This window comes from Ixodes scapularis, unplaced genomic scaffold (assembly GCF_016920785.2).
Source record: "Ixodes scapularis isolate PalLabHiFi unplaced genomic scaffold, ASM1692078v2 PGA_scaffold9__187_contigs__length_104089568, whole genome shotgun sequence".
NCBI lineage: Eukaryota > Metazoa > Arthropoda > Arachnida > Ixodida > Ixodidae > Ixodes > Ixodes scapularis.
The window spans coordinates 40,101,301-40,124,688 of NW_024609884.1; the positions used below are offsets into that span (position 1 = coordinate 40,101,301).

Consider the following 23,388-nt stretch of genomic DNA (forward strand, 5'->3'; position numbering starts at 1 on the left):
TTTGTTATGCAGAATAGAAGAAAAGATAGCCAGAATATCGCCGTCAATATCTCTAGTGTTGGTGGTGGTGGTCGTGGTTGTCGGAATATTGACGGGTTTAGTCAAACGATGTGCTGGTAATTGGTCCGCCGAAAGCACCAGACGACGTAGGAGAGGAGTTTAAAAGGTGTGAAGAGGGGGAAAAGTGAATTTTTATAGAAGCACTTAATTTCGTTGTCTATTGTGAATGTAATCGTTATCGTTTTTACACGCCTTGCCATCGATCATTCTTCCAAGTAAAGGACAAACTATTAAATATTTTAATTTCAACTTAATTTCTTGCCGCATAAAAGTTGTGCTTATCACCCTTGTTACCTTTTATCCAACAGATAAATGTTCAGTTCGTTCCTTCTTTTTTAGCAAAACTAGTCGAGTTCTTGGCTGCGTGTATAGTTTGATTCTGAGGCAAGAAATGTTCATTTCTTGACATTTATTTGTTACTCTGCCCGTTTGTCATTTTATAGTTTATCAAATATGTTGGATGATCCCTCCCTCAGGTGATAGCTTTTTTTTTTTTTTTCAGATGTAGCAATTATTATTAAAAAAACAAATATTAAATGGGCATTCAAATGTTTTTCCAGAAGAAATAATAATATCAGAGATTACGCAGTAAACCAGCCTAATTAAATTTTATTTCTTGTCATAAGCAGCTTTGCGGTATTTCTCCATTGGCACCGAGATGTTTCGGTGGCACCGTCTTTAGTTCCTCTCTCTGACGTCAGGACCAAGGTCATGAGCAACGTGCAACAAGTTCGATGGTGCGTCAAAAGCGCGGTGGGAGCGCCTAGTCATCGCGCTCCTAGATCAACACCGTCCGAGTTGAGAGTCAGATTTTGCTTTTATTTCTCTCCATGAGAGCGGAAATAATCCTACCGAAGACGTCATGGTGATCGTTTGACCAATCGTGGAAGCTCCATCACCGCGACGCTTTTGGTCACGCGCACGGCGCCAATAATGCTGCGGTTGCTCAACGAGGCGGACGTTTCGTACGTAAGTTTCAGATTAGACGTACCAAGAATTTTCTCCGTCATGTTCGCTACCGGAATCGCGTTTCCTGCAAGTAGGCGACTTTCTCGGACCGGTGTATCAGTTTCCACAGGCGCTATTCTGCAAACGCCGCAAAAAGAAAAAAAAAAAAGTCTATTCTTTTTTTTGTACGTTGTACTCCGCTGTTGATTTCTAGTGACTCGTCAGATTTCACCCCTCGCTCTCTGCGGGTTTGTTAGTTGAAGCTAGGTTTTCAAAGCGCTAAAAACTTTTTTTTTTTTTTTTTTTTTCCTAGCAGCTGTTTGTGCGGACACTGCGCACTTTGAATATGCAACTCAGGAGTATTCTAAGCGGGATTGCTCTTATTGTGAGTTGATATATTTTTGATTCGGCCCGATTTTCAGGCCATCCGATAAACACAGCTATAATCGGGGATCAACTTCATTTTTCGAGTAAGGCATATTTGAAGTGCATGATTGTTTGTTTGTGCAATACTCACGTCATCTCATTAACATTGCAAGTGCGCTCTGATGTGGAGATACGAGCGAAATAAGACGGTTTTTTCTAGCAAGCGTTTTAAGCATGTTTATGCTTCATTACCGTAATATTTGTTTAGGGGCTGCAGATTTGAATCTAATGTTTTCCGTTTTTATTTTTTTAATTGGTGGCTGCTCTTTAGCTGCTGCGATAAACCAATAAGGCTTCCACGCCAAGTCACAGTTTGTGCCGTCCTGCTTCGGTAACTTGCTTCGATAACAAACCGAGTCACATATCAAATGGACGGAGGGCGCCCTTTGCGCGTATAGCGGATAGCGACACCGACAACGTATGCTGCGGCCTTTCCCTCCTGAGCTCTTTTTATCAGCGACAGAATCCGCCTCCCTGCCTGTGGACAGAGTTTTTATCTCACACGTGCTGGGACCGTCGCCGTGCGGTGTTTGTGCCTGCTATCGGAGTTTTTATCTCACATGTGCTGGGACCGTCGCTGTGCGCTGTTTGTGCCTGCTGTCGGCGTAAGATTTCCCTTTAAATTGTCGCAAGATGTGCTTCAGTGGCGTGAACAGCTTTTTTGTGGTTCTAATTGTGGCGTCCGTGAGTGAACTGTGTGAAGCCAGAAACTGGCGACGCGTGAATACCACCTGTCCTGCTCTCAAACAGTGCGAATGCTCGCTTGTCGTGAGTGGTGCTAATGTCAGATGCTCGAACTTCGTCAAGATGGTAGAGTGGGAGAACGGTACAGATTTGAAGGAAGATATGGACAGGCTTCAAAATACCTATATGCGAAAGCTCACGTTTAGTGGTGTCAATGTAGAAATCCTGCCAGCCTCGTGGTTTTCTAATCTAAGCGTTGCTGTTCTCGTTATACAGCACTCTTCATTGAAATATATTGAGGATACCGCCTTCAATGGGATCAACAGAGTGTCGAAGGTGATGTTAGAAAATAATATGCTCACGACTATACCGCGCGCTTTGAAATCGTTCAAAGCGCTGAAGAGTCTTCACATACCGAGAAATTTAATTAAGACTGTGAACGATGAGTTGGATTCATTGGGCGAGCTTAAAGAACTTAACCTTCGTTCCAACTTCATCGAGAAGATTGATGAAGATGCCCTGAAGAACCAAGTGCACCTTAGCAAACTGTATCTTCAAAATAACAGACTCGAGGACATTCCCCGTCTTCTATTTAAGAATACAAAACATTTAGAACATATTGATTTACACGGCAACCGTATCAAAGCCATCGGGGACTCCATCCGTGATATGCCGTTTTTGAAGGTAAGATAGTTTTCTTTTCGATGTGCAAGTGTACTGACAGAGCCAAGCTCGTCTTTTAATGTAGCGATTCTAAAGATGTTTTGTCGCAGCCCAGCTCAGTGACAGAAATATTTAAGTTTATACTAAACCGTGTGGCGAATACCGGTTCGACTAGTCTAGCACTGCGTCATTCATGACCTTCGCAATGGAAGGAAAAGCCACGACAACAACCACAACAACCAGTCTTCTGAACTGTGTCAAAATTGGGGATGACACTGCCTTATTCGATTCGAACCGGTATTCGCACACCTCCCTAGTCTGTAGCCACCGTCCGTTTTGTATCGTAGTTATTTTAAGGTAAGTATATGATTCTCTGTGATTCGAGTCAAAGAAAAGAAGGTACCGTGGTTCGTTCCACTACAAGACAGAGCGCAGCCGGCGCTATGCGCAGCGCAAGGTGCTGCTTGCGCAGGGGTTGCGCTGGCGTCAGAAAGACACCGAGCTGTGATTGGTTCTGATGGAGGCTAGTTGTCTTGAGATCTACCCATTCTCCTTCCAATCGGAGGCAACCAAAACTCGGCGTCTTTCTGACGTCCCCGTAACCCCCTGCTTAAGAAGCAAACGAACTTGCGCTCCTCATAGGAGCCAAGGGAATCAATCAAGGAGCGTCAAAAGCGGAACGTCACGGCATGGACCGTGTTTCTGTGCGTGTGCCATCGCCGCTGACTTCAACGACCTTGGGAAGACGCCTTGACCTCGCGTTTTTCTATGCGTGTGTGCGTTTTCTAGCCCATGACTGCGCTCTGACGTATGATGAAACCAAGTACCTGACGTATTTGGTGTAGCTCCTTTTACTTCACATTTCTTCACTTTTATTAGGTTTGTTTTGTGTAAACTCTACCCACGGTTGCGCATTTGGGAAGTTTAGTTTGCACACTGACCCCGGGGCGGAACATATAAATCAGTATGATCTAAATCGTTATTTAAATCATGATTTAAGTTATGATTTAAATCAGACCAACTTTACTGTGACGATTGAAATCAAACCTTTCCCGCAAAAATAATCTCGAAAAAATATATATATATATATATTTTTTTTTAATTTACCTTTTGTCTATCGTTTGATACTTGTTCTGTGCTTTTTTGTATTTAGATCACAGGATAATTAAACGAGAACCTTACACTTTGTTCGCCAGCTACGTAACGTCCTACTGCAACAGAATTATTTATTTATTTATTGTTATTTTCAGTGACCGACCAACAGCTTAACGCTTCCTTAGTGGTGCACTTATCAATGAGTCAATGAGTAGTAAAATGTTAAACAGGATAAAAGCGAAACGTTAGGAAAAAACAATAGCCTCAACACACTTACGAAATTTACGCTTTTCATAAAAAAATATCAGGGCTAGCATTCGCACAAATCTGTTCTAAATGGTTATAAGTCAGTTGTAGGCGTGTCATGGGTGCAGCATGGTAAAAGTCGGTAGGGTAAAACAAAGTACAAAAGTCTACAAGACTTACGAGGAACGTGGAAGTAGATGTGACTAAGTAGCTCTGGGGAATCAATTATGCCATTTACAATCTCATACAAATATGTCAGTTCACGGATTGTTCTCCTGTTGTGCAACGAGTCTAACTTCACGAGTTCACAAATCCTCTTATAGCTATAGAAATAATTCGGTTGAAAATAACGATCAAACGAACCTATGTTGAACGCTCTCAGCTACACCTGAATTTGTCACTCCAATACAGCTTGCTTAATTAAAACGCAAAAAATAAAAACACACACACACACGCACACGCACGCGAAGCCTAGAAATCCAATGTCCTATACAGCAATTGAGTAAAAAAAAAAAAAAATAAAAGAAATCTGATGGTTTTATAAATACATCAAGTCTGGCGGGTATTACGTTGTTAATTAAACGGTACTTTACATTTACAGTCATTATTTTTTTCTACATTCTTATCAGTGATCGAACGAATTCATATCAGTCCGCTATGCAAAAAAAAAAAAAAAAAAAATTACACCTAGGGGTAAATAATCAGCATTTTATAGCCACAGTGATTTAGGTCAAGTAAATCTGATTGAGATAAAATAAATCAGACTGAAATCGAATACATAATATTGAATCAAGCACATCTGGTTTATTTGATTAAAAATTCGCGATTAAAAATATCACGATATTTTCCACCCTAAAAACCCTATTAGGTTTCTGTGCTCTCGCCAGCTAATAATTACTAATTTAAAATTCTTGTGGTAGCCAGGGCATACAGCGAAAGTTTGCAATAAGAAACATGGCGGTAGTATCTTAAGAATGTGGGGAGGGGAGGGGGTAATAAATGCACACCGCCAACAAAATCCTGAGGATGATGCTAAATACTTTCCTTAAAATGTCATCTGTTATCAGTGTATTATTTATATTCGGTTATGCGTTTTTTTTTTTTACATTTTCTATTCACAATTGTCATTGTAAATAAAAGGTATGTGGGAAATACAGTGCGGTGTTCATCAACAGTTAATTTTAAGATATTGCAAGCAGTAATATCGTTTCATAAACCATGCATTCATTTGACAATGTGTGAAATTGTTTGAGGTGCTTATTTTATTGTTGTCCTAAATATTATTAATTTGTTTATGTAGTACGCAAGCTTTAAAGCCCCTGTTGTGAATTTGGTAGCAATGTCGGTGTCAGCAGAGAAAACCAGACATTTTATACAAATCTGTGGTGCATGAGATACAAAGCCTACTCTATTCAACAATATATTTGTTTAGCCTTGAAGGGTGACACTGACTTCATTTTGTTTTCAGGTTGTTTACGTGTACAATAATGACATCACAGAACTCAACGAATTCACAAAAGAAAACCACGACAACCTCAAGAGCCTTCGGGCTGAAAATAACCTGATCACTTCGATAGCTGAATTCGGTTCTGGCAACACTAAAATCGAGACTATCTTTTTACGAAACTGTAGCATATCTGATATTCACTCTTTAGCATTCTCAGCCCTCGAAAGATTGTCTCAACTGGATCTGTCGTCCAATAGGATCTCTTACATCAACGAATCCGCTTTTCATAAGAGACTGGAAATTTGTAACCTTGCAGAAAATCAGATTACGTCCTTGTCAGGTACATTTAATAGAACGCGGAGGATGGTAAGCCTTAATCTATCTTACAACAGCATCGAAGATATCACGGAAGCCTTCACGCAACTTGTTGACTTGAAGAAACTTTCGCTGAACAATAATCGTGTTCAATATATTCGGGACAGGACCTTCCATGCTAACGGTAATCTAAATCATTTGAATCTCGGCGAGAACATGATAGAATGGCTCGGGCAGAGGGCTTTCGAGGGACTCGTTAGTTTGCGGTACTTGCTTATTGATCATAACATGTTGCTTCATTTGAATGGGTCGGTGAGGCACATGCCACAGCTTCGGACGCTGCATATGAACAACAACAGTCTCCTGTCCCTGAATAGGAATGATTTCGTTGATGTTCAGAGACTGGCTTACATTTACGCGTTTCGGAACAATATAAGTCGTGTCGATGGAGCGTTTACGCAACTTGTGAATCTCCAAGCTGTTGGTCTTCACAGCAATCAACTGAGAACGATGCACCGGAAGAGCTTCCCAAACTCACTGAAGATTCTGGAAAAACTCGTTGTGGAGGGTGCGTGATATGTTTTGCTCGCTTTTGTTTCCTCTCTTTTGAGTACTGCACTCCTTAGGGGTGGAACACTGCTATTATGTTATTACGCCCTTTCTTTCAGGTAACCCACTGTTATGTGACTGTCAAATCACGTGGCTCTTGGATAGTCTCCCCCCGGGTACGAAACGAGGCGTTCCGGTGTGTGCAAGCCCCCCTCGGCTGGCAGGACGCATGCTCTATAACCTCACAGTGAATGATCTTGTCGCGTGGCCGGAGGACTGTGACAATGGATGCACTTGCCAGTGCCACGAGGACAGCATGACTGGTTGGGCGGTATACGTTAATTGTTCTGGTGGGAACCTGAAGCAGTTACCGAGAACGTTTCCAGAAAACGCATGGAAGTTGGACTTGAGCGGAAACAGTGTGGAACATCTAGACGAGCGTCTCGTGGCCAAAGCGCCGGGTCTCCGCTCTCTAAGCTTGAGGCGAAATCTGCTATCGAGTGTTGACAGATCTACAATTCCAGAAAACGTTACTGTTCTGGATTTGAGAGATAACAGATTGAAGCGGTTCCCCTTGGACCTCGTGTCGACGCTCAACTTGACAAGTATATGGCTGGCTGGCAACCCTTGGAGCTGTGACTGCGAAGATTATGCATTCAGGCAGTGGGCAGAGGGCCACAGCGACATGGTAAGTATGTTCATCGTCACGTTCAAATTATCATTGCTCTAATAAGTCACTTCACGGATTAAAAACGATCCAGCATCTATTTTGAAATCTCAGGACGAACATGCCGCTTTGGGTGGTGCTTTAGCTGCGTCTAGTTTCCGTTCGTACTCACGCAGTCAGAACACTGTCAGAGTTACAGTTGAGAGTATATTCGACGTTTCGAACGGGAACTGCTCGAAACGTCAATTAGACCTAAACTAGAACCCTGACCGTGTGCATTTTGTTTTCAAATACTATTATTAAGTTTTGTTTGACGAAAAATGGTCCCCTTCCAAAACATCGCACGCTTTTATTAAACTGACCACTTTTTTCCATAACTTTGTTTTTATTTGTAGTAAGAAACACACACACAAAAAGAAACTAACAGATTTAAGTGTTGGAAGGGTTTAAATGGACAGGGATAAAATACTTTCATGACCAAAAACCGAACTTCAACAGACCCTTTTTAAAAGTCAGTCTATCCACTTTGTCTATAGCCAAACCTGTCATGCTGTATTACAGAACCCTCAACACCAGAAAAAGCGAATGTTTTCGAAACCGTATACCTGAAAGTGGGAAATAGCAGCTAAATTGCGCTCAGCCAGCTCGCGCTTTAGCTGCTATGTGCTTCCTCGCGTCGCACGCGCCGAGCGAGCAAAGATAGCGGTGATAGCTTTCAGCGCACTAAGGGCTCATTCACACTGGAAGCGGATCCGCGTTCGCAAAGTGGTTGCGAACGCGGTTGTATAAGGATTCAGTACAATTGCACGCGCATTTGATGTCATCGAGTGCGCGTGCAATTGTACTGGATCTTTATAGAACCGCGTTCGCAACCGCTTCGCGAACGCGGATCCGCTTCCAGTGTGAATGGGGGGTAAGAGGCGCACTGCCGAAGCTTGGGGAGCGCCGAGCGAAGGACATAAACACATCGGAGTAGGCCACGCACCCTCGACCGTAGGCTCACTTCCAGGCTGCACCGCGAGCCACGCGCTCCTCTGTGCGCAATACTTTTCCCCCCGATAGTACGTCGTCTTCCATTCATGAAGTCAATGGTGCTCGATTTAGGCAATCGTTTTCTCCTCTCACCGCCATTATAGCGAAACTATTGGAGGTTTTGAGACTGCTACTAGGTGACTGACTTTTAAAAAGGGTATATTGTGAAACTGAAACCCTTTTGAGGTAATACCTAGTAAATTGTGCTCGTTTCAGAGAGCCGACAGCTGATATTAACATTTCCGTTAGTCATTGTGAACTGTATAAATATGTTGGCATTAAGAGCATTAGACTGAATTGTGGGACTGGTGGTTTGCAGATTCAAGATGCTGACGAGATTTTCTGCGCCGAAGGATTCAACGTTTTAGTCTCCCTGAAGTCTTTCATGGAGGTGGGACAGAAAGAACTTTGCCCTTCAGTTGTCTCGAAAGCAGTATCGTACGGAATATTTATGCTCGGTACGTTTTCCCAATTTACTCTTTTTTTTTTCTATTCTAATCAAAAGAACAGTTGCAAATGAAACCAAATGACGGGAAAAGAGTTAATCTCTCCGGATTAATTCGTTCACTTCTTATTGAACGAGTACTAAAAACGACCTTTGCGTTTCGCGGTGAATTACATTTTTGCAAATTCTGAAAAAGTCAAAAATGCTTGTTAGAGAAATATATTATTAACACTAAAAAAAAAAAAAAAACAACACCCTGCGTAGACTATAAGGTGGTAATTAATTGCGAAGTATAAAGCCTGATGTAATCGATTACTCCAGACTGAACGGTAGCTCCCGGTAGCGAAGTTACGCTCTCGCGGGCATTTCCGAAATTCGACGTCTTAGTATAATATAGAAAAATATTCGGCCTATGAAGATAAACAAATAAGAACTATTGTATAGTTAAAGCGTATGCATGGTATAAACGACGGTATATTTGTAGATCGAATACTTCACCATTTGCACTCTGCATATGCTTTAAATATACACTAGTTCCTGTCCGTTTTTGTTGTATTTGAAGTCAAGAGGAAAGATCTGTAATTTGTGATGAGGGCAGAAATGTGAGTATAAATTACGACTACAGGGAATAAGCGACTAAAAGTGGAGGCAACACATTACTCGTTCTTCTCCGTACAAACCATTGCTTTTTTGTTTTTGTTCTTGTGGCGTATCAGGAAAACATGTGTAAATATATCGAATAGTGACAAGAAAGTAACAAGTAACACATAGTAACAGATATAACAAAAAATAACAAATATAAAAAATAGTAACACCGAAAAGAATTTGAGAAAATTCTACTTGTTATCGGAAAGTGCTGTTCTAAATGTCACGCGAAACAACAGAAACAGCAAAAAGAAGATAAAAATAAAAATAAGAATAAAGGGACAATGCAATGGAAGAAATATTTCTTCAACAGTAAAGCGAGGAAGCATTCGGCCCACCAGGCTCACTCCTCGGGTATGCGAGAGAAAGAGAGAGAGAGAGAATAAACGTTTATTAAAGCACCATGTTCCGGTGCCCGACGATAGTTACCACTGGTCTCCCAGTACAGAACGAACATGTTGTACCAGCAGGGACAGTAGTGTGGCTACGAGGTCATGTTCGTGAATCAGTATATCCTTTAATAACTCGAGCTCTACAAATACTTTCTTCCAGTTCTTGCAGCCGCTGCCCTGACTGTATCCACAGTCTACCTCAAGTACAAGCGGGAAATTAAAGTGTGGCTGTACGCGCGGGGCCTCTGCAGATCGCTTCAATGTATCAAGGAAGACGACCTTGACGAGGAGAAGAGCTTTGACATCTTCCTCTCGTTCAGCAGCAAAGACTCCAGTTGGGCCTATGAACATCTCATTCCAAGGATGGAGGCCCACGGCTTCACAGTTTGTACTTATGACCGAAACTTCAAGGGAGGCTTCCTGATTCAAGACATCATCCACGAGGCCGTGGCCTGCTCCCGACGCACCCTCCTTCTGCTATCCGAGTGAGTATGCCAGGAGTGGGGGGGGGCATGGGAGATCGTAAACCTTCTTTTCGTGTACACGACGTACTACATTAGCGTCGATGGCCAGTTTAAAGCGGCGGCGTAAGTCGACGTCTAAAGCATATTCCAACTTTTCCCTTGCATGTAAACGGTGCTTTCTCGACTTCCTCGGGCAGTCCCCGTTTTCTCAGGATCACAAAAAACATGTTCACACAGGCTATAAATTCGGTTAAGGCGCACTAATGTTGTCTTTTAAAATGCATATCATTCATAGGATCTAGCTCTCGGCTATTTAGTGTCCGAGTCTGGGATACGGCCGCGATAGAGCGCACCGTGGCAGGATTCGTACCGTGGCAGGACAGGATTCGCATGCCGAGAAACGGATGGGAAAAGGAGAGAAGACCAAAGACAAAGAAATATATGCCGATATGACTAAAGCCCCTTTGTACTGGAAAAAGTGGTGCCATTCATTGTTGTGGACATGCTCGAGACACGTGCCGCGCGCTACTTTTGGGAAGAAGATGGCGTCTTAAATCTAGCCCAATGCTGCGCAGTGCCGCCATGATCTTCCAAAGGGCTGCACGTTGCACGTGCCTCGTGCATTGACGCACCTTGTGCTACTTTTGAAGCATAAAGGGGCTTTAGATATGACTTCAGTAGCTTTAGAACTTGACCCCCGTTTTAGAGAACACCATTTACATCGACCGACTTCTCAGAAGTTGTATCCAGTGCTATGATGGGCGCGGGATATATATATATATATATATATATATATATATATATATATATATAGAGAGAGAGAGAGAGAGAGAGAGAGAGAAAGAGAGAGAGAGCAAGCGGTGTTCTGCTCAACTGGCCCAAGGCTTGGGTTGCACAAGGAATTCCCTTTCTAAAGCCACGTGTCGATGATGGCACAGCTATTCAGTTGAAAAACATCTCAGTCGTCTGCAAACCTGTAAGCGTGAGCTGCACCAATTGCTATAGGGAGTATTCACTGGCGGCCATATCTGTGTGCGTGGTTGCTGAGCGCGTGCTGACGGCGAGCTTCCACAGTTCTTTTGCAACGTGCATTCCACACCATCAAGATTGCCGGTCTTAGCAGGCTATTAATGTAAGCTCGTTCTGAGCATGCGCCCTAAACATCGCCCTTAAATATGGCGTCCAGTGAATGCCCCCTATTAGCGGCGAGATGTTTTGGTGGCGCCCTCCTATGGTTCCCCCTTGTGACGTCATTACCTTGCGAACAACAAGTTCGATGGTGTTTGTAAATAGCATGGCAGAAGCCTGAAATCATTGCGCTCTCAAAGCAACACTGCCAACACCGTCGAAATTAAAGTTCTTTCATTCCTCTTATTTCCGTCGATGGTATACCCTTTCCGACGTCATAGTCAGCTTTTGGACCAATCGTGGAAGGCCGACCACAGCGACGCTTTCGGTCGCGCACGTCGCCAATAGAGACTCGAAGTCCTTGCTTTAAAATTTGCCTCTGGTGCGCGATCGCACGTGTAGCGGATGCACTCCCGAAACCTGTGTGCTCATGCTTGTAGCTTTTGCTGAAGTCGACGTCAATGCGGGAAATGTACCGAACACTGTACCAAGGAGCATGTTATCCTCAGATCTAGAGGAGGTGACCCCACCCAGCGGCAAATACGTGAAGTAGAGAAGCACTTGAATGACGGTAGTCATTCAAGTGCGCAGCGAAAACTAGCGCGGCCTCGCGGCCGAATTCCGAAACAGAGGAAAGATATTAAATGCACGCCGTTGAAGTTGAGAGTATTTCGTTTTACTTTAATTAAGTGCGAGCAGAAGGTACAAGAGCGAGCTCCGACCGTTCAGCATCCCCGTCCAAGCACGCGCCTTCGTGCAGCGCTTGTGCTTATAGCTTCGGCACGAGCACGAGCTTATAGCTTAGAAGCACGACTTAAAGCCAAAGCTATGAGCTCGCGCTCATAGATTCGGTTTTGCTTGCACATAAAGTAAAAGAAACTATACACCATTCCAATATTTACAAGTCCTCAGCCCAGCACGCGCATGTTCATCGCTTCGGAAAGCGAACAAATCACGCGCCATACGCACAGACATTGAGAATAAAACCGGCTAAGAGCCTTTTTTTTGTCTTTTTTGGAAAGGTCTATAGACATGTAAGTACACGTGCTGCACGCGCTCGCCCTGCTCGTAGGAAAGATGCGAAGGATTACAATAAGGCGATGGCGAACACACGTACAAAGATGTTTGCCTAAAACCTCATGGGTGCCGTGAGTCACGGTAAAAATCTAGAACAAATGACACTGCACGTGCTTTGGCTGAGTCTTTATTTTGCTTATTTACTTCGAATCTTTTATACTGAGAAAAGGTGAGCGCGTGCCGCGTATACCTACGTCCCCACCATACTCCTTGGTGCATGGCTAATTTCGGAAGTGGTCTATTGATGCCTCTCGTCTACTCACAGGAATTTTGTGCAGAGCGAGTGGTGCCGCTGGGAGTTCAGGGTGGCGCACCACCAGGCTCTCGAGGATAACATCAACCGCCTAATCTTAATTGTCGTGGACGAAGCTGCCTCCAACGCTGTGGACGACGAGTTGAGGATCTACATGCAGGCTACCAACTACCTTCGCTGGGGGGAAGCACACTTCTGGGACAAGCTGCTCTACTCGCTGCCCAAGAAAGATTCTCAACGTAAAGTGATTCCCAACTCCCAAGAGTACCCGATGGCCGTCATTACGAGGCATATCTGAAGACCACTGATGACTATCACCAACTCGTTAACGTTGTTTTACTTTTGGCACCTCGCTTCATATCAAGAGCAGTCTTGCGCGCTTGCACGCCGGACAAGCGTAATAGCTACAGCGCCGGGCAAGTAAAGGGACCACCCTGTTTACCCGATTCGAAGGTGACCCCCATTCTAACGCGTACTCAGTATTTATACTCAAGAATAATGATTTCGGCTCCGATTTTAACGCGCAAGTTTTTATGTCAAATTTTTTTTTCTAAGAAAAATGTTTGCGATAGAATTGAGTAAAAACAGTATTTGGGAACAGTTGTTTTGTAAATACCTTGATATCAATCAACTCCACGACACACAGTTGTGAATCGAAGATGCATGCGTTTTCTGAGAAACGAGCGCGCAACATGCGAGTATTGTCTCTTGAAGTAGCAGTGAACGGCTACGAAATTCATTCATGTGCGAAGCTATTCGCCTCATAAACAGCTCATAGTCATGTTGATTTCGTCAACCCTGCGCAATTTATACAAAAGAAGAAAAGAAAAGAGTTACTTTTATTTTTGAAAGGCTCTCGTTAAATGCTATGCTGTACCTCAATCCCCTGTAATATACTTCAGCTTTCTTTGAAAAAAAATTGATCAGTTTAATTTTTTTCTTTTTGACTTATCACTCAGATGGGAAAAAATGCTTAATTCATCGTGTTTCATCCTGATATCCTCGTGCTCAGTTATTTTTATTGTAGCTACCCTAGCTTGTATATAAACTCGAATCCTCCAATACGTGTTCTGCCTTGGGATGATCGAACGTTAGGTTTCGCTGCTTGTGCTGAAGTGCACCAAGACTTTTATTTGTGATAAGATTATTCCGATGGTGCGTACGTTGAATATTAGTGATTGTTTGAAAATCTTTCCCTTTTTTTTATAAAACCGGTTTTGGTATTTGTTCTCTGTATTAAACATACGTTGGCATCGTATAATCCTAATATTTGTCTATTTTTTCTTGGGTTCAGCGCACATCCCGTTCCGGGTAATACTCGTGTAGATCAATAGACACTTTTAAATAAAACAAAAATAAAAAAAAGAAGCAAACATTCGCGGTCGTCTTTCTTGGGGCACGAAACGTGTGATTAGATCCGAGTCTTCGCCGAAGACGCAGAATTCGTTTTCGACACGAGCTTAGCCGAGTTCACGCCGAGCGCTGACCTAGCCCTTCTGTTCAGTGCATGCTCAGAGTACGTGTCCAAGCAATGGCGCGGACTTTGGAAACGAGTTTATTGGAGCAGAAGCTGCCAGATGAATGCTTTCGGACCGAATGAATCAGGCATAACAAGTCGGTGATGGCCACTGCTAACAACGATCAACATCTCCTTGTATCTACTGCTTGCATCGAGCCTACTTATCCCAACCAACCTTCAAACTTAAAACTCTTTTGAGGCATGCACTTACTTCTTATCCGAATTACCGGGTCAACGTTCGATCTGCGAGACCCTGTCGTCTGAACGAGCCGACGACAACAAGCAGAAACATTTGAAAGAGCAGACGACAGTCCGAACGATCAGGCGGCCGTTTGAACTTGAAGACGCACTGAACGCAGACTTGGGAAGTAATCCGTTACATGTAACGGATTACCTGTAATTCGTTACTTTTTCAAGTAATTTTGTAATTGCCGCGTTACTTTTTTTTTGCGGCAGTAATTTGTAATTTCGTTACAAAATATTGGTAATGAATTACTTTAATTACTCGTCACTTTTTTAATATGAGCATAATAAAGAAACTGGAGCATTATGAGCTGGCAATACAGAGGCATAGATAGAGCAAGTTCAACAAATTTAAATAGAAACCATCGTAAAGAGAAGAGTAACAAAACAAAAACAATTTTTTGTCTGACCGGTCACCAGAACCACTAGGAAGACGTAAAAATACTGTGTGAAAAACAAAGAGCAAGAAGACAATGCTCAGTAGACTTAGCTTCTTTCCATCGCCTTCCATCGGATTTTTCTTCTGGGAAACAAACCTCTTCGTGTTTAATTGTTTTTGACTTTACCACTTGAAAGGCCCGTTTCCTATGGGAGCTTCCGTAGATCGGTTCCTTACGTCTGCATCTCCTAGCGGAGGTAGATGATGCTACTGAGCATGCGCACCGCTAGCTTTGTCTGCAGGATTCCAGGGATCGTTTCCGGTCGCTGTAAGCTAGCGGGATGGTGGTTGTGGTTGCAGCTTTCGCTACCTTGTCAGCTTAGAGGTGAAGCTTGCACCCTACAATCTTTCTCTCAAGTAAAATATTTTATTTTTACAAGGACTACCATAATGCGGGTGTATAAGAAATGGAAAGTAGTGTGGCAGAACATTTTTGAAAACATCAAAATTGTTTCTATTGTTTTTCTTGATAACCGTACTGGAAAAGTAACGTGAAAGTAATTTGTAACTTAACGACCCGCGCGTTGCACGAGCTTGCACGCATGGGGCACCACTTGTGGCGCCATGCTTGCAATTGTCTATAGCTCCAAAGTAGCAGCTGTCAACGTTCACCAGCTGCTGAATATGCTGTAAGTTTACCGAGCCCATTTGTGCGTGCAAAACTCATCTAGCTCATATAGACATAAAAGAGCATAACATCAATTTTGTCGCTTCCGAATAAAATAACAAAACATGTATTTGTAGTGACTGAATGAATTACCTCCGCTAGGATGGCGTTGCATGTTTTGTCTTCTTCTTCTTTATCTAACGAATAAACGCCCCGTGGCAGTTGGAACGCGGGTGCGATCGAATCTGGCTGCCTGTTGTCTGGATCCCGGTCGACGCCCACCGAGGCGAAGTTACAACTGGCGACGACGATGCGATGAACAGACAGCATGCCGAAGTTCCACGAGTTCCGCCCGGACGAGGAAACGTTCGACGACTACCTGGAACGCTTCCAGATTTTCGTGCAAGTGAATACTGTGAAACCAGAGGATGCGGCGGCAACGTTCTTGAATTTCCTCGGGACAAATGCATATCGCACTCTTAAGGAATTGCTGGTGCCCGCGCTTCCGATTTCCAAGAGCTTGTCAGAATTGACATGCGTACTCAAGAACCACTCCTCGCCGGCCAAGTCCACCATAGCGGAGCGGACGAAATTCCAGCGGAGGCACCAGAAGGACGGCGAAAACCTGGCAGACTTCGTGATTGCCCTCAAGAAGCTGGCCATGACTTGTGACTTTGGTGAATTCTTCGACACTGCTCTTCGAGACCGGTTAGTCGTGGGTTGTCTTGATGCCGAGATTCAGCGACCGCTTCTCGAGATGGATGGCAGCTCCAAATTCGGGGACGTCTACAAGGTGCCACTGGCAAGGGAACTAACTGGCTACAGAGTAGAGTAGAAAAATGAAAGCCGTTTACAAATCCCTGTAACGCCGAATTGGAGCGCAGCTCTTGAGGAGGAGTAGGGAAGGGTACTGAGGGGGGTCACGTCACCTGCGGTTAGTCACGTGACCTCGGGGGGGGGGGGGGGGCCCTCGGGGGAGGTCACGTGACCCCCCCCCCCGGTTACGCCGACGCCGACGCCGACGCCGCTCAGGCTGGAAACGGGCCCCTAAGAGCTGCGCTCTAAAAGCTACAGAGACAGAGCGGTGCAGACGCCACCGATGTGCATCTGTTGTGGGACAGACAAGACCACGAACAGCAGCGACAGCCAGGCACTGTCTGCTCTCGATGTGGTTCTTCTGCGCATGAACCTTGTAAGCACCCATTTCTTAAAGCGAAGTGCTTCGAGTGCGGAAAAGAAGGACAAACCAATAGAATCTGAAGAGGAGAACAGACCAGGGGTAAGCCAAAGAGCCGGCCTATTGTGGGTCCCGGAGATGTGTGCGTTGTAACGTAGTCGTGGGGGGAGGCACCGGTTACGACTAGGCTGGAAGTAGCAGGTCACGAGGTAAAGTTGGAGGTTAATACGGGCTCTGCAGTTACCCTTATGCCAGAGGAGGCGTATCGAAATATTCTACCTCGAGGAGTGCCAAAACGGTGTGACCTCAGCTTGCGTTCGTACATCGAGAAAAAGTTAACGTTGTCGGTGTATCCTGCGTCGAGGTAGCTAGCGGCCACGGGAAACATGTGCTGCCTTTGGTGGTCGTGAGAAACGGCAATGTGCGGCTTCCAACGCTGCTTGGTAGAAGCTGGCTGCAGCAAGTAGCGGGACTGGAGGTAAGTTATCGCAGTTACAGCAGAAGAGAAAACTCTTGAAACATTGCAAGTGATGTTTCCGTCAGTGTTTAAGAAACGACCCGGAGACATAACAGGACTCACGGCAAGCCTTATTTCCAAGGATAATGCTCAGCCAATGTTCTGCAAGCATCGTACCGTTCCTTTTGCGTTTAGAGACGCTGTTGAATGCGAGTTGAGGAGTATGATTGACGATGGTATCTTGTCTCCTGTGAAGACAAGTGACTGGGTAACTCCACTAGTCATTGTTCCGAAGCCCGGCGGAAAGATTAGTATCTGTGGCGATTACAGTGTCTCAGTAAAGCCGAACTTGCGCACGGAACATTACCCCTTGCCAATGGTGGGCGAGTTGTTCGCAACGTGCCCGAAATGCCGCGTGTTCACGGTTCTTGACATGCGAGCTGCGTATTTGGTACTGAAACTTGATAGCAACGCGAGGAAAGCGCTCAGAGTAAACACTCACCTCGGTCCTTTCGAATTTCCGCGGTTGCCGTACGGCGTGTCGAGCGCTCCTGCTATTTTTCAGGCCACCATGGATACGATTTTGCTTGGGTTGCCGAAGGTTACGTGTTACATTGACGATCTGTTGATTGGAGGCAGGAACCATGATGAATGTTTTGATAATGTGAAACGCGTGTTAGAACGACTTGCCAAGCATTGTGTTAACTTGAACTTGGAAAACAGCAAGTTTTTTGTGGGAGAAGTGAAGTACCTTGACAAACACGGGTCCCGGCCTTGCCCCGACAAGGTGGAAGCGGTCAAAAGCGCGCCGCCTCCTACAAATGTACATGAATTCCGCAGTTTTCTAGGAAATTTAAACTTCTACGCGAACTTTTTGCCAGACTTGGCAGCATTGCTACGGCCTCTTTAGGACTTGCTAGAAAAATGGGCTGAATGGTTGTGGTCAAAAGAATTGTGATGAGCGCGTGAGGAAAGCTAAAGAGCTTCTGTGCAGTGCTGATGTCTTGACCTTGTACTCTCCGAGTAAACCTGTTAGGTTGACCTGTGATGCTTCTAATTATGGTGTAGGGGCAGTTTTGTCCAGGACCAACTTATTCAAGTTGGTCCTGGTTTTGTCTCATGATGTGAGCAAGGGAGTTTACAGACCGGTTGATTACACTTCCAAGGACATTGACGACGGCTGAACAAAACTACTCGCAAGTAGAAAAAGAGGCACTTGCTATTGTTCTCGCTGTCAAGAGGTTTCACAAGTATTTTTTCGGTAGGAGATTCACATTGGTCACTGTCCGCTACCCTCTCACCACACTTTTGAAGCAAGGGCAGAAGTCAACCGGCATGGCAGCTGCACTTATACAGAGATGGCGACTTCTGTTAGCTGAGTACAACTTTGTGATCATTTATGCGAAGGGTACCAACATTGATCATGCCGACGCCCTTTCAAGGCTTCCCATTTCCGCAAAAAGAGAAGACTGTGATCAGGTTAACTACTTTTCGTCGCTCGATCATATTCCGGTCACAAGCATGGACAGTGCAGGAAGAGACTAAAAAAGATCCCCTAATACCTCGGATCATCGAACTCACGAAACAAGGATGGCCAAAGAAAGTAGACGATCCTGACTTAATTCCCTTTTTCCAGAGAAGAGAGGCGTTGTCTACTGACCAAGATTGCTTGGTAGGGGGCACGAGAGTGGTCACTCCAAAAGCATTGCATGACGTCATCATCCGTCTTCTACGCGAAGGACACCGAGGAACATTTAAAATGAAGATGCTGGCGAGACAGCATGTCTGGTGGAGTGGACTAGACGCTGCTATTGAGAATCTGGTGCAAACGTGTGACGTCTGCCAAGCAACACAGAACAACTCCCCCCGTGCTCCGGTCCAACATTGGCCGTTGTCTACAAGGATGTTCGAACGCGTGCACGTAGACTTCGGACAGAAAGAGCAATCGAACATACCGATCCTAGTTGATGACCACTCAAAATGGCTGGCAGCCATTCTAATGTCGTCTACGACCTCTTGGCACACCATCGAAAAGCTGCAGATAATGTTCTCGCAATTCGGGATGCCAGAAGAAGTGGTCACAGATAATGGACCACAGCTGATGTTTGAAGAGTTCAGATTCTTCATGCGGTAAAGTGGAATCTGCACACGACAACTCCTCCTTACACCCGGCATCCAATGGACTTGCCGAACGCGCAGTTCAGACGGTAAAGAAGTCCCTTCTGAAAGAGGTGCTGGAGGACAGGGAGCGGGGTGGAAAGAGAAGCATGCAGCTGGAGCTGTCAAACGTTTTGTTCCAGTACAGAACAATTCCCCACGTGGTAACGGAAAAGTCGTCGGCTGAGCTCTTTCTTGGGTGCTTATCAGGGACACGTCTTGCCTTGTTGAAATCCAATTCTGGTGCTTTTCGGCTAGAAAAACAAAATGAAGCAAAGAAGACCGTTGACACCCAACAGGCAAGGCCAGGTGAGTTCAATGTCGGATACAAAGTGTCGGTGCGAAACGTGAGAGGGGAGGAAACTGGATGGGCGAGAGGAAAGGTGACGAAGAAAATTAGTACTCACATACTTGGCGCGAGTTTTTATTTACTTATTTATTTATTTATTTATTCATTCTGCTCGCCTTTTTCAAGGCTTTGGCAGGAGTGGTACAGCATAAATTCAAAATACAATGCTGGGTTACACAAAATCAACAGCGTTGGCAGTGCCCCCACAGCCCTGAATACAAGCGTCAATTCACACCAAAAGAAACACAAGCGTGCAAAGATAAAAGTGAAAACGCAGTTGGTTTCAAAAATAGAACACGATCAGGGTCACGCGACTGAAGAAACAGCAGGGCAAACGTGCAACAAGGTTTTGACAAAATCGTATCTACTAGGTTCGCGACAAAAACCGTGACAACGAACCCCCTCGAGCCCGTCGGCTGGCAATGACTCGCAAGACGGAAAAAAAGCGACAAAGAAAGCACACAGAAATGTTCAAAACAAGATTGTCTATTCAATTCGTGATAGAAACTGTGATACAGAAACGTTCTTGACCGCGTCAGCTGGCAAAGAATTCCACTCGCGGATAGTGAGTGAAAAAAAAAAAAAAAAAACCGAATGAAGAAATGCATTGTTTTTAGCAGAAAATTCTTTGATTGACAGTCGGTGTGATCTCCTTGTTGCCCGTGGTTGGAAGAAAGAAATATAATTCCTCTTGTTTATTTTTAGGCTGTCGTTAACAATAAGGTACACAAATTTTAATCTGTCCCTCCGGCGTCTGGATTCCAGGCATTCAAGGTTAGCATTTGCTAAGGGCTGGCTAGGTGATACTGAGACGGACCAGATGTAGGTGTTGTAAATAAATCTAATTGCCTTTTTTGTATTTTCTCTAGCTTAGTTATGTTTACCTTCGTATGTGGATCCCATACCATGGCAGCGTGGTATGGGCCGTACGTAAGTTATGTAGGCAATCAATTTTGCTGATATGCTAGAATGACCCAGGGACCGTCTTAGATAGCCTAGCTTTCGGTACGTGCGATTTACAATGTAGTCGATGTGGTTGTTCCACCGCAGATCGGTTGATATGATGACACCCAAGTATTTAAAATATTCCAATTTTTGCAAGGGTACGCCATCTATTTCGTAGGCAAAATTATGAAATGTTTTTCTTTTTTCGCGTGATGGTCATACATACGAACCTTATTGCGTTGAGTGTCATCTGCCACGTTTTGCACCACTGATTAATTTTTTCCAAGGAATTTTCAATAAGGAGATGATCTTCAGGAGTTGTAACTTCTTAATAAAGGATGCAGTCGTTTGCGAAGAGATTAATCTGGACTGGAATCTCGTTTAAGACATCATTAATAAATACGAGAAGCATTAGGGGCCCGAGAACAGACCCCTGCGGTACCCCAGAGTCAACAGAAACGGAATCAGAGAATGTACCATCAATTACAACGGATTGGCGACGGAACAATAGATAGTCACTAATCCAGTTCGTGATCGTGTCGTTTCTTAAAATTGATCTCAGTTGTACTAGTAGCGTTAGGTGCAAAATTTTATCAAAAGCTTTAAAAAAATCCAGGAGGACTGAGTCCACTTGACCACGCTGGTTTAGAACTTCCGAGAAATAGTGAGTAGTTCACACCAACTGTGTAGAAGTAGAGAGGCCTCTGCGGAAGCCATGTTGCCTGGAATAAAGCAAGTTATTTGATTCTAAAAAAAAAAAAAAAATATGTTAGCTGATATTATGTGTTCCAGTACTTTTCCTGTGGTGCATAGCAATGAAATTAGGCGGTAATTCGTCACCAGCTGTCTGTCTATGGCCTTACAAATGGGAATAACTTTGGTGTACTTCCACTCAGTCGGTACTCCGGCTTCTACAAGAGAATTCCGAAATAATATTGCACGATATTTAGAACACCACTCCGCGTAACGGCGCAAAAAAGCGTTCGGAATGTTATCTATACCGGTAGACTTTTTATTATCAAGATTAAGCAGCAAGGAAAAAATTCCTTCTTCAGAGAACGATAAGTCATCTATTAGCGGGGTGTTTACCGGCAAGTCATAATTTGGGCGTGTGTTGTTACCTATTATGAAAGTCGTTTTGAAAAAGTCATTGAAACAGTTTGCCATAGTTGCGTTGTCGCTTATCGGTTCGCCATTTACTTTAATGTTCGTGATTGCCTGCTTACGTGGTGAAAGATATCTCCAAAAATTGTCAGGAGAGGACAGCATAAAGTTTGGGAGGGTTTCTGAATGAAAGTGTAGTTTGGCCGTGTTTATTTTTTCTTTCAACTGAGTTCTGAGATCAACAAGAACGCCCATTTCGCCATTGCTTGGGTATCTCTAACTACATTTTCTTGTTCTGTTAGTTTTTCGTACTAAGTGAATAATATCCCGGGTCATCCAAGGATTCTTCCTATGCGCCGTTTTCTTGAATTTAGGTACGTATTTGTTGATGCAAGACTGAACAAGAGACAAAAAATAACCCGAGTTCATCCACGTTGTGTTGTACAGAATCCCCAAGGGTCAAGTAATCAGCAAAGGCAATATCTAATTTGTCTAGTACACAAATATCGTTAGCTCTTGCAAAGTCAAGTACGCTGGATTGTTTACCATGAATTGGCGTATTAACACCGACAGCAATTGACAGCAGGATTGTTTTGTGGTCGGAAATGACATCCAAAACAGAGAGCATGTAGTATTTTTTTAGCAAGGCCGCTGTTTACGAAAATTAAGTCTAGTATTGACCGGGCTGGGCCACACACACGAGTATCACACTTTACCAACTGTGTCATGTTGTGAAAAAAAGCAATGCCGACCAGGGGCTCAGCATGCGTGTAAAGGAGAACCGGAAATGTAGAGGACTAATCAATCTCGGGCGTGTTAAAATACCCAGCGAGAATAAAGTTACGTTCCCCCAAGTTGTTGTTCGTGATTTACTGGTTCAACTTTTCGAAAAATAATACTTTTGAATTTGGAGGCCGATAACATGCTCCTATAACAATGCTCACATTCGCGAGAGACGTCCTGACCCAAAAGCACTTCAGTTCCGGGATGTCATCTGATCTGATTACAGGTGAACGTTCTCTAAAAAAAAACCGCTACCCCCCCCCCCCCCCCCCCCCCCCCCGTCTATCGCGGTCTTTACGTATCATGCAGTATCGGGGAGGGAGAATCTCATGATCAGAAATATCGTGATTCAACCAGGTTTCCGTTACCGAAATCACGTCCGGCGAATAGACAAAAATTAAGCTTCCGTAATCGACCACTTTGTTCACCACGCTTCTCGCGTTAATATTTATTAAAGTGAATTCGCCGTAAGAGTCGACTAGTGGCAGGTCCGCCCTTTTCCCTTGTGTGTCTCGTTGTCAAGTGCTGCCCTCTGCTCCAGTGCCTGGTGGGGAGGATAGACTGCTGCATATGTACCTACTGTCGTTGTTGGCGTCCCAACCATAGATTGTTGCGTGCACCTTAATTTTGTAATAGACTTTCGCTCGTTACTTTTTTTCATCCGCTGCACTAATCCAGAGACTCCTACGAATATCAAGTAGTCTTTTTGAGAAGTCATCGGAAACACTTACCCTGTTGCCTTTTAGTTTATGGCAGTTTTTCATCACCACTACTTTTTCCTTGTATTTTGTGAATTTTAAAATAACCGGACGATCCTTGTTAGGCTATTGTTTTCCCATCTGTATGTTTTTTTCGATTTGAGTGGCCCTTACGCCCAATATGGCCTCAAAGATTCCTACTTTTATCTTATCTAGCAGATTCTGTTCTGTTTCATGCTCATCTTTTATGCCCCTGATTATGAGGTTGTTTTTGCGAGAACGATTATCGATGTCATCGTATTTTACTGGTAGAAGGTTAATTTCCGATTGGAGATGCCGACTTCACTCTGCAGCGCTTGGACCGATTTGCGTGT

The 23,388-nt window shown here is 44.1% G+C and overlaps 1 protein-coding gene across 1 annotated transcript; it reads left to right on the top strand.

Moving 5' to 3' along the window:
• The first annotated feature begins 1,756 nt into the window (after positions 1-1,756).
• Positions 1,757-13,134, top strand: LOC120838967 (protein toll). The gene is made up of 6 exons (XM_040209136.3): positions 1,757-2,802; positions 5,591-6,452; positions 6,553-7,121; positions 8,452-8,590; positions 9,775-10,099; positions 12,549-13,134. Exons 1-6 carry the CDS (start codon positions 2,068-2,070, stop codon positions 12,832-12,834), a joined length of 2,916 nt encoding a protein of 971 aa, XP_040065070.1. The 5' UTR covers positions 1,757-2,067; the 3' UTR covers positions 12,835-13,134.
• The last annotated feature ends 10,254 nt before the right edge of the window (positions 13,135-23,388 follow it).